The following is a 15,062-nucleotide window of genomic DNA, read 5'->3' on the forward strand; positions in this document are numbered from 1 at the left end:
AATACAAATAAATAGCTCAGTTGGGAGAGCGTTAGACTGAAGATCTAAAGGTCCCTGGTTCAATCCCGGGTTTCGCCATTTCTTTTCCCTTTCGCCATGTTTTTTCCCACAAACAGAAATCTTTTTTCCACAAAAATTCCTCATACAGTTGTTCATATTTTTGACATTCTACAAATATAGTATAACCTTTGTATTGTAAACGTTTGTCTATTATTTTTTAATATTTTTACATTGACGCTATCGAGGGGTTAGCTGGAAGAGGGGACTTCTTAGTCTCAACCTCGCCCGAATAAAGGAATTTTATTACTATTATTATGTACGTATATCCATGCTATGGATAGGGACAACCCATCTAAGCGGCACTCGAACCCACGACCTCTTATTTGGCAGGCGACGACTTTGCCCCGCCGCCTCCGCGACCGGATAAATGCAAACTCCAAAGGACACTCACCAGGAGTCCATGCACCAGCGACCGCACTCTCTCTCCCGTCTCCGGTGCCAGATCGGCCCCGAACTGCACCAGCGTGGTGAGGAACCTCTTCACCTTGGAGAGCCCGTGGTGACCGTGGTGTCCGTGGTGCCCCTGGACCGAGTGGTGCCGCCCGCCCCCGGTGGGCGACAGTGCCGTGGGGCCTCCAACCGCCGCCCCCGCCGCCTCCGCCGGGTACAGAGGGTTGTGGTAGAGGGCAGCAGCGGCGGCGGAGGCGTGGTGCGAGGGATAGTAGTAGTGGTGCGAGAGGTGGGCGAGGGAGGATGCGGCTGCAGAGGAGTAGGGCGCGGCGGTTGGTGCCGTGGTGGCGGGCGGAGAGGGGCTCCGGAGGCCGTTGTGGGCCGGGGGCGTGTGGGCGCGGCCGTTCGGAAGTACGGGGCCGAAGGCGGAGGGGGCTGACGAGGTGGGGGCGGGGGGGCAGGAGGAGGCGGCGGCCGGGGGCGTCTTGGCTGCCGCCGCCGCCGGGACCAGTTTTGCCCCCTCGGGGCTGTCCGGCATCCGGGCCGCTTCCTCGCGACCTGTAATGACGGAGAAACAAGGTTGTCACATGATTCCTGGATTCAAATTTCCTGAACTTTCCACATTTACCTGACAATATCCTCACATTTTCCTGACTTCACCACACTCTGCTTTAGATCATTGCACAAAATTTATGAAAATGTGGCGTCAATTAAATACAAATCCCTCAAAACATAAATGGAAGTTAAATAGAATTTCTAATTGCGTAATGTCTGATTTTTTTCCCGGCGAACAATGGCAGTGAAGATTTTTCGGGCCTTGCACCTGATTAGGTTCTCCTATCTACTTCCTACGTTTCGACAAGCAACTCACCTTTCGTCCTCAGGGACTCAGGAATCCAATCATTGTTAATTGGATCCATAAATTCCTGAGGACGATGCTCGAGTTGAACATCGATACGTCGGAAGGAGATATGGAAGTTCTTATCAGGTGCAAGGCCCAAGAAGTCTTCACTGCAAAAATTTCTAATTATTGAAAATCCTTTTGAAGAAAATATCTTTGAAATGAATGTATAGATAAACAAATGAGCATAAGAATAAGGAACAAGTGATAAAGATTTTGAACACAAGTAAATCGAAACAGAAAAATTTACTATTTTTTCGATAGTGGGGATATGTAACCATTATCTACTAATAAGTAAGATTGGCATGCTTGATTGATTTATAATAAGAAACATTTATTATGTAATCAAATGTCCAAAACAGGGAAACCAATATTGAAATGAAATTTATTTAAAATTTGTAATGCTTTTTATTAATAATTCTTAGCGTAAAGTCTACCTAAGTTTTAAACATATCAAGTCCAAAAGGAATAATAACTAAATGAAATTTATATGAACCACGAATGACTGTCGAAGAGTTATTTCCCAAGACCAAATTTCATATGAACTCATACTAACAGTCACCGGCAATTCGCAAATGCCAATTAAATAATGAGTACTTATAGAAATATAAGAATACATAACTATAATGGCTGTAAAAAATTCTTGGGGCGAATACCTTCGTGACAATGAAACAACGACAAATGAGTTTTAATTGCGAGCAATGGTGGCTGAATGAGGAGTACCTAGTGTTATTGTGAATTTGCAAGTTAACATCAAAAAAGAACATTTGTAATCAGAACATGCTCCGCATACCATTCACTGAATTCTGGGAACGAATAGAATCCGCAGCAGCGGTAAAAATGGCCCATTTCACGTGCAAAATGCATTCAAATCCGTTTGGCAAAGCAGGGCTTGCGTTAATTTTTAATGCTAACATCAGTTTGGAAAAAAATCACCCCGGAATAAAAATCCCTCCCTGGAAAAATGACGATATGAATGGTAAAAAAATCAAAGTTTTCCACAAGCTTATGCATAAACATACGCAGGAATTTTTTTTCTCCCTTTCAGAGGTTTCGTCAGAGATTTAGATTGCGAGAATATATGCATCGCTAATGTAGCGCAAGTTATGCACTGACTGGGAGAAAGAGCGTTGAAATTATTGAGAACAAAATTCAAATGGATTCAATAAATCAAAAAAGTGGTGTATTTCAGTAACAATAATATGCCTTTAAACTCATACCATTTGAAGTCAAACCGTCGGATGCCCAAGGCTTTGCGGTAGCTAAATTTATTTGAAAAAAAAAACGTTAAAGTGAAAAACTCATATGACCCTGGGGTCATTCTAGGTTACTCAACGCAAAAACGAGCATTACTACCCTGGGTCTCACCCGAATCTCAACATCTGTTTACTTTTAAATTCCCCTTTTAGCGGCCATGAAAAATATTGGATAATACCAGTATATACAGGTATATACTCATATAATACCAGTATATACAGGTATATACTGGTATTACAGTATATACAGTATATACCAGTATATACCTGTAGTGATTTATAACAATTATTAAGAAAGGTACAACGCAAATTTGGAAAATGTGATAGAAATCCATTGTCTATGTACAAATAAACCTCTATACTACGATTTGAAATATAGCTTCATCATTAAATCACAAATAATTGAATGGAAATACCAAGTTTGACTTCATATTTGAATTATCTTGAATTTATTTTGAATATTTCAAAACATTTCCATTTCCATTTTACCTGAAAAATATATTTCATCACCACCTGCAGGTCACTGCACAATCAAAATTCTACGAGCAGCACCTCCGTTTGTGGACGTGCACCTTAGAGTGGGACTGTGAATGAAGTGCTTTTTTTTTGAAAGCATCTGCGATTGAGGGAAATTGTGTGCACAGTAAAATTTTGAGAAATAACTTGGAAGTTAAATACGCTTTAAAATAGTAAAATATCTGTGTGAAAAAATTCAAAACCACCTGCACTGTTTTATCTACTCCGGTTCCCGTAGATGCTCGTGTTGTCTGATTTTGATTTTTTAACCTTAAAACTCTAGCTCCAGTCATTAATAAATTCCCTTTTCAAATATACTTTTCGTAAGGAATGCTAATAAAAGTGCTCGCAAATAATGAACATCTCACCTGCCAATCAAGGCACCCAAGGGTACACATCAGTAATAAAACCTTGGAAGACATTGAAATATGTGACTTGAAAAGAGTCTAAAATATTTGTAAATATCAAATAAAAATTACAATAGAATATAAAATAAATACCGAATGTTCTGGGAAAAAGCGACTAATTTGGAAGAGACATAAAAAATGCAACTTTTATTTTTGTTGTGATGCCTCGCGAAGGTAAGATAATAATTATTTTTGAAGGTGAAAACAGCTTTTTGCTAGAAATCAAATGGTAACGAGCGCATACATGGTTAAGCTATAAATCGCTTTATCAATTACGCCTCTACACTAGGACGGCTGCCACCACCATCTTTGCAAAATGCACAACGCTAAACTGCAGCGACATGCAAATCGTATGCACGCTAATGCACTCACGGAAAAGACTAATGACAACGAACAACCAGGAAACGTGTTGAAAGCTAAAATTATGATGCGAACGCTGCATCTGAACCGACGCCCAATACTTCCATGATCGACGCTCGTTAGGAAACGATCAGGTTCGCGAGATATCGCGGGGGGGCAAATATCCATTGCCCTCGGTTACACCTACTAACTCTCAGTCACCCCAAAGTGTCGGCGGTGTAACGTTCAAGCAGTAATGTAATGCGTTTACAGACGGAAAATATCGCGTCACGACGCGCGATATGGTTCATATCGGCGCCAGTCCACTCGAGTGTAGGGGCGGAGAAAGCAGAAAAGAGGAATATGGGAGATAAAACACATAAATATTATATTGACATGACTCATGACATACTCACAAACCAGGGTATTCACTCATGGGAAAATTCCAAATTTCATAAGTTCCCTGATTTTTTCGTTCCCTGATTTTTTCGACGTACATGACAACCAGACCCCATTCTGGAGGCGCTGTCCTCATAAATGGTACGACAAAGAGTAGGTACACCAAGAGTGGTTGAAGGAGTGGTTTAATCAGGAGTGTTTGTACTTGACAAATGACATATTTTATTAAAAGAAACTTAACAAACCCTTCCTATCCATGTCCAATTTAAATTTATCCCAATATATACAATCTATGGCGTATTTAAAGTTTTCTTTTGTTAAATTCATTGCGAAAGCCAAAAAATACGCTTAGTCACGCTTTCAAACGTTTCTTATTACCTTCAAATAAATTTGCCAGATGGTGACTTAACAATCAAGCTAAGGTAATCTAAAGCACCCATTACCTATTATGCAGACTCTAACGTGGTTGTAAAACCGAGAACAATTCATCCTGACAATTAACCAAGAAAGACTTAGAACCTTCATCGCACAAAGTCGCACTCACAAAATAATTACAACTGTGTGACAAAAACAAGCAAAGAGAGTAACAACATGGATATGTTCCTAAAACTGTGAAACTTAGGCTACTTCCATACAAAAATATTTGGGGGATACCCTAAAAAAGTATTTCAAAACCATATTTCTTTTTTAATTTAGTTTAACTTAATTTCAATTTCATTGTTTTTCTTTACTGTATCATTACTTGTATATCACTCATATATCATTACATGTATATTAATTCATATTATTTAAGTATCAATAGTTTATCCAGATGATTATTTTGTTATTCAAACATACAAAGTATTACGATTGTTTTCTGAAGGTGATCCCGCCAGCAGGAAAAAAAACCCCTGGGGTCACCTAAAGCTCCAATCCGGTTTTGAATGCATGATATTTAAAAATGTTTTAAACTCTTAAGGAACAATAAAAATATTATTAGTGTTATTATAAATACTGCGTATTACTTATGCAAAAATATTTCACTAGAAAAACAAAATTAGCATACAAAAATCTGCAGTTCTACCGTTGTATTCTGAAGGTGGTCCCACTAACAGGAAAAAGCCTCTTGGGTCAACTAAAGCTGTAACCTGTTCTTGTATCTCTGCCTTTATAAAAATTTTTATGGAGCAATGAATATTATTGCTGTTAAAAGAAAGCTAATTCCTTCAGCAAGAGAATAACATGGTCAAAATACCTAAGCGATTCGCAGTTTAACGCTCGGGAGTGAAAATGAGCGCCGAAACGGACTGTGAAGTGTGCGTTGGTGGATGATCGTTCGGGAGATTTAAATGAGCGGGAGAAGTGCAAAGAGAAAGGTGGACCGCGATTCACGCGTGCGTGATCACGGGCGCGTCTGTGTGCTCCCCCGTGCATGGATGTGCCGTCGAGAGAGAGAGATAGAGAGAGGAGGGATGCACCGAACGCTTTTGATTCCGCTCGGGAGAGCGCTCAATGGACACTAAATCAGGCGACGGACAAACAAATGATCAAACGAGCGGTGGGCCACCCTTCCCTTGCCGAATTTTCGCCAACACTCCCTCACGGACAGAGGGGGGGGGGGGGGGGGGCGGGGCGCAGTCCGTGAAGTAAACACGCCATTACACCGGCCATTTGCTTCCACGAAATTTTCTACGAGCTAATGGAAGGCATCAAGAGGAAGCATCCCTGCCGCTCGACTGTTCAATTTTGGTGACGGATTACTCGATATAAACTTAAGCCATTATCTTGAAATATTTAGGGCATACAAAGCAGGCAAAAATCACCATTATCCAATTCTAAAAAAATGCGTAATCTCAAATTCAAAAAACTTATCCCACCAAAAAATTACATGAAAAGCAACTCAAATTTCATGATTTCATTTTCTACTTTTTAATATCTCAGATGTAATTCTTTATGCAACGTAAAAAGGGAAATCAAGAACGTGGATAGGCTAGTGATATCTGCGTTATAACCTGCCAAGTCTTTGGTAAGTGGTCCGGGGGAAATTTTTCTCCGAGCGAATCATAACAAAATAAGAACTGAATAAAAAAAGATTTTGGGAAAATATGATAACAATCTTAAGCACTATGCATGCCAATGGATTTTTTCGTATTTTTTATCATTAGAATGTATATAGAATATATAAATTTTCCCTCGGTGTTTTTCAAATTTAAAACTTATGTGTTTGGGATTTAGGAAAATTTTAACAGGGGCTCAATGTGCATGCTCTGACAATTGAAATAAGATAACATATATTTTAAACGAATGATACGGCGTGAAAATAGGCAGAATACGACCCCTCGAACTGGAGTGATGCATCCTCTCAAGCCTAGGAGCTTATCATATACGTTGGTTATGTGGAATGGGATGAGACCCATAGATCTGAACGCTCACGGACCAAGAAAGTTTAATTTCACAATTGAATCACTGATTTTTTGTGTGCAGGTTTTACACATGAAATGATTACGATTAAACCACAGCTGTTAAATAAATTTCTGCCAAAAAATCTACCTCTCGCCACCTATTTAAAATATTAAAAACCATTTTGCCATATGAAAATGTAGTTAATTAGTTGCAGTATAATGGAACAGAATTTAAAATGTCTGATTATTGAGTATTGTTTTGTTATCAGAAGCAAGCAAGAGTGTAGCATTTCAAGCCTATCCTAAAATGGGAAGTGGTTTAAAAATCAATCTCAAGATTCTATCGATGAAAAAGACAAACAGACGGTGCAAGTTCAGAAAAAGGGCGTAAATAAACAACCGAGAAGGCATTCAAAACAGCAGGAGAAGACAGGAAACTTTTGACAAAGTGAAGGGGAAAACGGAAGAGCTGACCAGAAGAATTTTGTAGGGTTGGGGAACGCTTAAATAAAAAAAAGCATGTTGGACATACAAAATTAGGGAGTAATGAATGAGAATAATTCATATGATGGAACTAATGATGCTTCGAAGGGGTAGTGTAGCCTAGTGGGTAGAACGTTAAGGTGCACGTCAAATGGTTCTAGGTTTAAATTCCATCCTTAAAGAATCCTGGGATTGCAAGGAGGCAAAAGGAAAGAAACTAGACCAATCACGCAAGAAGGACCACCGATACGGTAATCACCAATGAAATAGTTTGAGATGATAATAGTGAAATTCAATGAAAGAGTAATGGATTACGCAAATAAACCTTTGAGTAGAGTGTCTTGAACAAATACTCACTTCACGCAGGCGTGTACGAATATTAATTTACACCTAAATACGCCTTCCGTCTCCATAGGTGTGTGGCAGGGGGTATTATGTAAATGTGGGGTCACGTATCGTCAACAAAAAAGAAAAGGAGATGATCATTGGAGATATGAGACTACCGAGGACTATCCATAATTTATAAAAGTTTTTTATTGCTATCGGGCGAAAAATGAATTCCTATACCTATCCGTGCGGCAGACTATCTCTCTTATTTTATCCTTTCTGTCACACCCGGAAACATCTCCCTATGTAGTGAAGTTCTTTGTAGCACAGAAGAGTTTCTCGATTTTTTTCACCGGTTAATGTTCTCCATGTCTCCCGACGTTTCGAGCAGCGACTTGCTGTTCATCCTCAGGGGTTCTTCAGAATTTTTTTCATTCAGAAGATCCCATGAGGAACATCAAGTCGCTGCTCGAAACGTCGGGAGACATGGAGAACATTAACCGGTGGAAAACCCAAGTAACTTTTCTGCAGCCGATAAGTCGGGAAAACAAAAGGCCATACAAATTCTTAGTAGTAGTTCCCGTAGACGGCCTTAGGAGCTCTTGGTATGCAAAGTAGCTCTTGTAGGTCAGGTAAATTAATATTTTCCCGCATGCTTTGCAGTTTGGCGAGTATTACAGAACGATGCCAACGGTGCGCGTGCCAAAGAGAGAGTGAGGGCGTGACCAGCGTGAGCGGAGGAGCGGCTGCAAAATGCACGCGGCCATGTGCATGTTCGCGGGTGCACATGTGTGAGGCAGGGGGAGGGGTGAGAGGGTATGTCAGCCCTCTTACACCCCACCCCTTTCTCGCCAACCGCAGATGTTCAGCACGCAAAATGCACACGCTGCAAAAATTAACAGAAATTAAAAAAAATAAAAACGAAAAAAATTCCCAGGCACTCACCATGGATCTGAAAACTTTATATTCCGAATGCATATGAATTTATGCTGGCCATAGCCCGGTAGTCAACGAGATACAGCGTTGGTTTTGAATATGGCACAGAGTAGAACGATTGAGTACTTAAACAGAGCGAAGGGTGACTACATGGTTATACGCATAATTACAGTAAATGTTTCTTCACCATTCAAATTATTTATCCATCCTTTCCATGCCTTAGTGCCATATTCCTGGATAAAATATTATTCTTATGCGCTTGGAAATGGTGGTGATGAACTGAGATGTTTATTCTCCAAGATCACACGCTCCATACAAATAAAAAAGTGACGATATGGAACAATTTAATTGGCAGTTTACTTTTCATCCTCGTCATAATATACAGTTTCACAACGTCTATCCGAATGCGGATTAGCATTCTGGATTATGAACTTTGGAGGAGACTCATTTCATAAAGTAGTCTGCTTTGGATGCGAATAGTACGAGTATACAAGGAAACTTCATTGTTGTATACAAACTGAACAATGGAATAATACTTCAAGCACATCTTTCAGGTTAATGAAACGTTTATAGGTATCTTAATGAATGGATATTAATAAGATAACACGACAGGTAGCCTCAATGTATGGTGTGATTCCTCCTCGCGTAGTCTAACACAAGAGATCGCATTTGATGTTGACATTCGAAAGAGAACTCATTTTCATGGAATATTTCTACCCCTGCAGAAAGATCTGCGGTAACACTAGGGCTCCAGCAGCTAATACAATATCAAACGCCACGAAGGCGTTTAAGCGTGTCGAGAGTAATCGATAAATTGGTAAAAAAAACAAATGCTAACCAACGCAACGCAATGACACGATTGAACTGGTAGTAAATTTTTCATTTTCATCCAAAGATATTGTTTCATAACGGTTAGCCTAATTCGGATTAGCACTCTCGATCATGACCTTTGGAGGATATCCAATTAGAAAAATGGAGCCTGCCTACAAATACGTTTATAGAACAAAAATGGCTCTGTTTCAGTTCAACCCAAAATAGCGTAATATAATTCATTGGTATTCAGATATTTGAGGATCTGATCCAGATATTGATTCACTCTTAAGACTATCTCGAAAGAGAGAAATCATATCATTGTTGGCCACGACACCTCATAAACGAAGAAATTTCGGTGGAAGGTTGCACACGACTTTGGAGGTACACACAGACGACTAATCACACATGGTGCATAACGCTCACATGTGCTTCCCCCGCCTTCTAGCTCCAGCTCATTTAATGGGCGATTAAATTGCTAATCACGTGTCGCTAATAAACTTCCATTCTCGCGGAAGGGAGAAATATAAAACGGATAAAAAGAAGAGAATGCACCACAAAAGATTTAAAAAACGGAAGGGGACAGAGAATGAATGAGTGTGGGAGAGGGAGGAAAAACAAGTTTTCTCGCCGGACTAATTTGCGCTGAAACACGCGGTGCTAACATTGCACATTGCAGCTGTGCACTCCTGAGGGTGGGGGTAGAATGCAGCTGAGGGAGGGGGGGGGGGAGGTGCACCAGGGGACACCCGGTCGGCGCTACCACCACAAAAATATGCTTCTGAGGAGAAATGAATCTGATGAAACTATTTTTGTGGGTTTCAACCTAGCTCTTCACTAACTTAAGAATAATATTAAAAAGAAAATCATTATGAGAAATAAGGATAAGAAAAAATGTAATTTAGTATCTGTATTTGATATTTCATCATTGACTGAATATGTGTCTCACAATGTATTTCATTATCAAAGACTAGAATGAGGTACAATTGTGGAGGGCATAGAGTGAAATTGTTTCCCAGTTACGTCATTCCACAAAACTAAGCCTCATGAAACGTATAATTCAATGAGTAGACCAGATAATTTGATAGCATACATAAGTTATTTAAAGTGTACCAAAATAAGTTCAACTGTGAAATTTACGCATACATTTCGATAGTGTTTAAACCAAGCCTCCTCACCATGTTCATTCCCCTTTGTGGGGAAAATAAGGGAGAGATTGGAGTACATATGGCTGAAAAATGAGTAATCAGGTTAGTTTAGGGGCATCGTATTTACATCGACTGAAGATTGATTTCTATGATGCGTTGACCCGGAAGTGTAATTAAATAAAATGAACTACCATTCGTTTCCGTAAAAAAGCTCAACTTGTTCATGGAATTAGAACAAAGGTAAGTTATTTTTATGCGATGACGATGTGAACGAGTGGAATGCTAACAAAGAAGAAAATTTTGGAAATTCTAAATTTATAGGGGATGAATTGTGGAAATGTGATGAGTATCACTGCAAAAATAACTTTGTATATTTTAAAAGTAATAGCAAAATTCGACATAAATACCCACAAATTATCCGCTGATGGATAAATTACAATCTATTTTACATTTCTTCCATCACGGTGCCTTGACTTACTTCCTTGCACAAATGCACGCGTATAAGGGATCCCTGCTCTTCACATTTTCGAAGTATTCAAACAGCCGTTGGCGAAGCATCATAGAAAAAAATGAACGCTTATATGAATGACTACCACGAGATCACAGCGTTGAAAGGAAAGAATGATAATCAAACATAAATCGAGCATTTTAAGTGCAGGCTCCTTACTCCTTTCAAAATAAAAAATCAACGCAACGGGTTCCGTGACTAACCGTTAAAATAGTGAAAAATGAGAACTTCCTCAGTAACAAAGTAAACTCCCTTGAAAACGAGCTATATTTTCCCAGTCAAGGCACAAAATTAAAAAATGCCTGAGTGAAAGTGAACGACTCATGAGGTAAGGACTAGGGAGAACGATTTTCAGCAAACAGACTGGAATTTTCAAGCGATCGATTCTTCTCTCCATGCTCCATAAAAATCATTCTTAGGCAAATATTCAAAAGAGGTTCTCTCTTAGTTTTTCTAGCATACTTTTACCCTATACATCCAGCCTAACAGTCACGCCGAAAAAAATCAACCGCAGCCATAATTTCTGGTCCGCTCATTTCTACTCTAGCGTGGCCCAGCAAAGGAAGGATTAAAAAAAATCCTGCCCGTGACACGTGTTCCAAGGAAAACATTCTCCACAGGCCCACTGCGGTATATAATTGAAAAAAAAATTGAAGGAGCAGATGGAAAGAAGGAAAGAGGACTGGAAGAAGGAGAGAAAGAAAAGGAGGAAATGATGGAGAAAGAGGAGGGAAGGAGGAGAAAAAAGGGAGATATTGAAAGTGGAGAGAGGAGTTACGGGGAGCTAAGGAAGGGATAGGAGTAGGATATGGAAGGGATACGGGGAAGGGGTCCGCTGCCCTTGTCATATACATTCCTCCCGGCTACCGCGACCGACCAACCGGTGGCGCACGACTAATTTCTCGCATTTTCGGCTCCCAGACTCCTTTTTGACCGCGGCCAAGGCTTGACCTCCGATGCCCCAAGGGTCCAGCCGCGAAAGATGAAGGGAGACGGATGGTCCGGGGTCGGCAGGTGGCTCCTGGGCCTGGGAAAGCTTCGGGACCAGGCTAGCATAGCAGAGGAGGAGAAAGAGAAGAAGAAAAAATAGGCTTGCTAGAGCGGTTACCGAGATTGGCACGGGCTAATCCAGCCTTCGAATGACGTTGAAGGCCGGCACAAAGGAGTAAGGGATCGGTCCGTGCCTTTGGGAATTAGGGAAAAAAATCAAACGGGGATCAACTCCCTGACGTAGAGAACATCAAAAACGAAATCCTCTCCAGATATTCCGAGATGTATTCCAGGGAACTCCCTTGCCCTCTCCTCTTTCTCCCTCAAGATCCGTTCCTTGTTTTACCTCCCGAAGCCGAACTGTCAAGTACCTCAAACGGAACGTCCGGTCCGACGAATTATTTGATCCGCGGTCACAAAACGCTAAAGCGACCCGGAGATACGCAGGTACCTGCGTGTACGTGTTCCTCGAGGCGGGAATGGTGGCTTGCGCGCACAGGAAACGTATTTACGCGCCCCAATCAAAGACAAGCCAGCCAGACACCACTGTAGGGGGGGCTCCTCTGTGATCTTGACGAAAATGATTATCGCATCAATCACCGCGAAGTGAAGGGTGGTTAATAAGGAGGTCTATGAAGCACTCCTCATAAATCTTATGTGGGCAACTGCGTAAATTGGTCGCTGCTATGCATGGTCTAAATCACCGTTCACAACAACTGAACTAGGCGGAACTTACAAGATTACTTGTATTAGGATTTGTGCTCCTTGCCATTGGCGAATGTGAATTTTCGCGATCTCGTCATTGCCTGTAGTCCGTCAATGTGTTAGTGAGGTCCGAAGACTGTTAAAAATCGCGGAAAAATATCTTCAATAACGACACAAATACCTACTAAAAATAGTGTAAAAATTGCAAAGAATAGAAGCTGCATCTATTTTATAACTTTATCCGTGACTTTTGTTGATTTGACCAACGCCATAGTGCTGAATTTACTTGGTTGCAGAGCATAAAATATACTCCTTTGTTCTTAATGCCACAAATTGGAACCTTAGGCAGAAAATGATCGAAAAAATTATGCTGTAAGCAGACTGAAAGGTTGTGGAAAGACAAAGAACACGGGTGTGAAAACGAAGACAGACTTGAATAAGATGACGCATTTCTCTCTATCGACCGTCACTTTCTCTCTTCTGACGTATTACTCTTTTAAAACTTCCTTCAGGAATTCGTTTTTCATCGCCTTAGAGGGACGACATTATTTATAGTAATTTTTCCTTTGGTACAAGACGAATTGTAGAAACACTTTCAAGAGAATCCCACTAAATACTTTTCGATGGTAGAAAGCAATTAGGGTAACTAGAAAACAAGTATTGGATCAGTTCTGCAATTCTTGGGGATAGTTTTAATAGCTATGATGAGATACGAAATCAGTTTCCCGCTAATTCGATTTCCTTCAATTCAATTTCATTGCATACTATCAACACAGGCGTATTAAAGGGCATAGCCGGATAAGAAGGTGAAAAGTCCCCCCTCCCGGATTTTTCCCGTACTTGGGGTATGCAATTGGGGATCAAATAGGACAAACCTCCCCATATTTCCAGCCCGCTATGTGCCCACCAGGGCCGGCTAGATCGAAAATACGATTTTCACTCTTTTTTAAATATCTCGGTCAAGAATGCATATTTTTTATTGCGGTTTGCGGCATTTGAAACCTTATTTGATGGCACATATTTCCAATTGTTTTTAAGAACTTCGGGCGGGGCAAGAAGATATGGCGTCGATTTGAAAATTTCTAATCTATGTTTTCATAAAATTTTCTTGAGAGGGCCAAAAAGAAAAAACGTTTTCTGGAAGTGTTTTTTAATACCTTTCGGCTGGCGTATTGAAAATATAACTTTTAGGTGGTGGAACATCGGGAAAAATGCGATTGAAAATATGCGACTTTGGCCATTTGGCTCTATGCTCTGGCCCTCCATAACACCCATTTTTAGTTATTATAGTATTGTACCGATTAAAGTGCTCACCACAGGGACAGAATTGTATTGATACTGGTGCCGAAAATGACTTCAGGGCCTACGAAAACTGCCGGAACGTAAGAATTTAGATTAAGAAAATGAGCTCGATTTGAGTTTTCCCCGCGTTGTATCTACGCGCAAGTGTTGTTTCATTTGTGGATATACCGCTACAAATTACCTCCATCGTGTTCCCGTACAAGCTAGATTGAAGGGGGTGGAGTTTGAACATTTCTTTCAAAAATGTGGTCTTTAAAGGTTATCTGTATGATAAGCGGTTTTTACCTATGAAATTCCCACTTTCCGTATCTACTGCAAAAGTATTTCCTTGCATGTATCTAAAATTCGTCTATTTGTGGACAAAGTCGCATATTTATCTAACCGCAGTTTGACGGCGAAACTTAGTGACTTCCTTTTTCTAGAGAACTGATTGTCCGCGAACTTTTACTGGTTTGTCATGGGACCAAGTAACAGAGTTACTTAGTGTGTTAACGTCGACGAGAAATTCGAATATTAGGTCAGTCACTCAAGGGCTGATAGTTTTTCTTTTTAAGCTCCAAACCGGAAACATGAACAGTACTAGCTCCTCTTTGTAAACCATTCCCTATTTTTACCCTTGATGGGTTGTGATTGTTATGCCCAGACCCTTTTTGGCCATTCAAAATGATGCCGATTCTCTAAAATCAATCTTGCAATCGGCATATCCAGTGATAATTTCATGAAAAAAGGTGACATTTTGATTCTGTATAGAGGATTTCGTGATGTTGTGTCATATTTAGAAGATAATTTAGAGTTCAGCTTGCTGATGCCGACGCTGAAAGGCATGCAAGCTCAATTAACGACTAAAGAATTGAATAAATTGTGATTTCGTGGCTAAATTAAGACGGGTAGGTATTGATAGCATTAAGGAAAAATATCATTTAAATATAAGGAGCTATAATTTTTATTTAGAATATATTTACAGCGAATGGCATCGTATGGGGCAGCATATTGAGATATTTCTGTGACTGTGGTAATGGAATAGAAGAATAGGGTGTTGCGCTCATATAGCAGCAGCAATTTATTATTTATCCTACGTGCAGTACCAAGATAAAATCGCAAGACCTTGATTTTATTAAGTAATATTAAATAAGATTTTAACTAGCATTTGTTTTGACGGACAACGTAGTAACATGCATCAATGAATATTCAGAGGATGACGAAT

The 15,062-nt window shown here is 40.1% G+C and overlaps 1 protein-coding gene across 2 annotated transcripts in view; it reads right to left on the reverse strand.

The window, feature by feature from the left end:
• The window catches only part of LOC124156058 (protein CBFA2T1), a 379,763-nt gene that overhangs the window by 60,525 nt on the left and 304,176 nt on the right, over window positions 1–15,062 (reverse strand). For both annotated transcript variants that reach the window (XM_046530366.1, XM_046530365.1), the window contains exon 3: window positions 452–1,008. In XM_046530366.1, coding sequence (XP_046386322.1) covers window positions 452–1,008 — 557 coding nt within the window. The remainder of the gene's footprint in view (window positions 1–451; window positions 1,009–15,062) is intronic.

This window comes from Ischnura elegans, chromosome 3 (assembly GCF_921293095.1).
Source record: "Ischnura elegans chromosome 3, ioIscEleg1.1, whole genome shotgun sequence".
Classification (NCBI taxonomy): domain Eukaryota; kingdom Metazoa; phylum Arthropoda; class Insecta; order Odonata; family Coenagrionidae; genus Ischnura; species Ischnura elegans.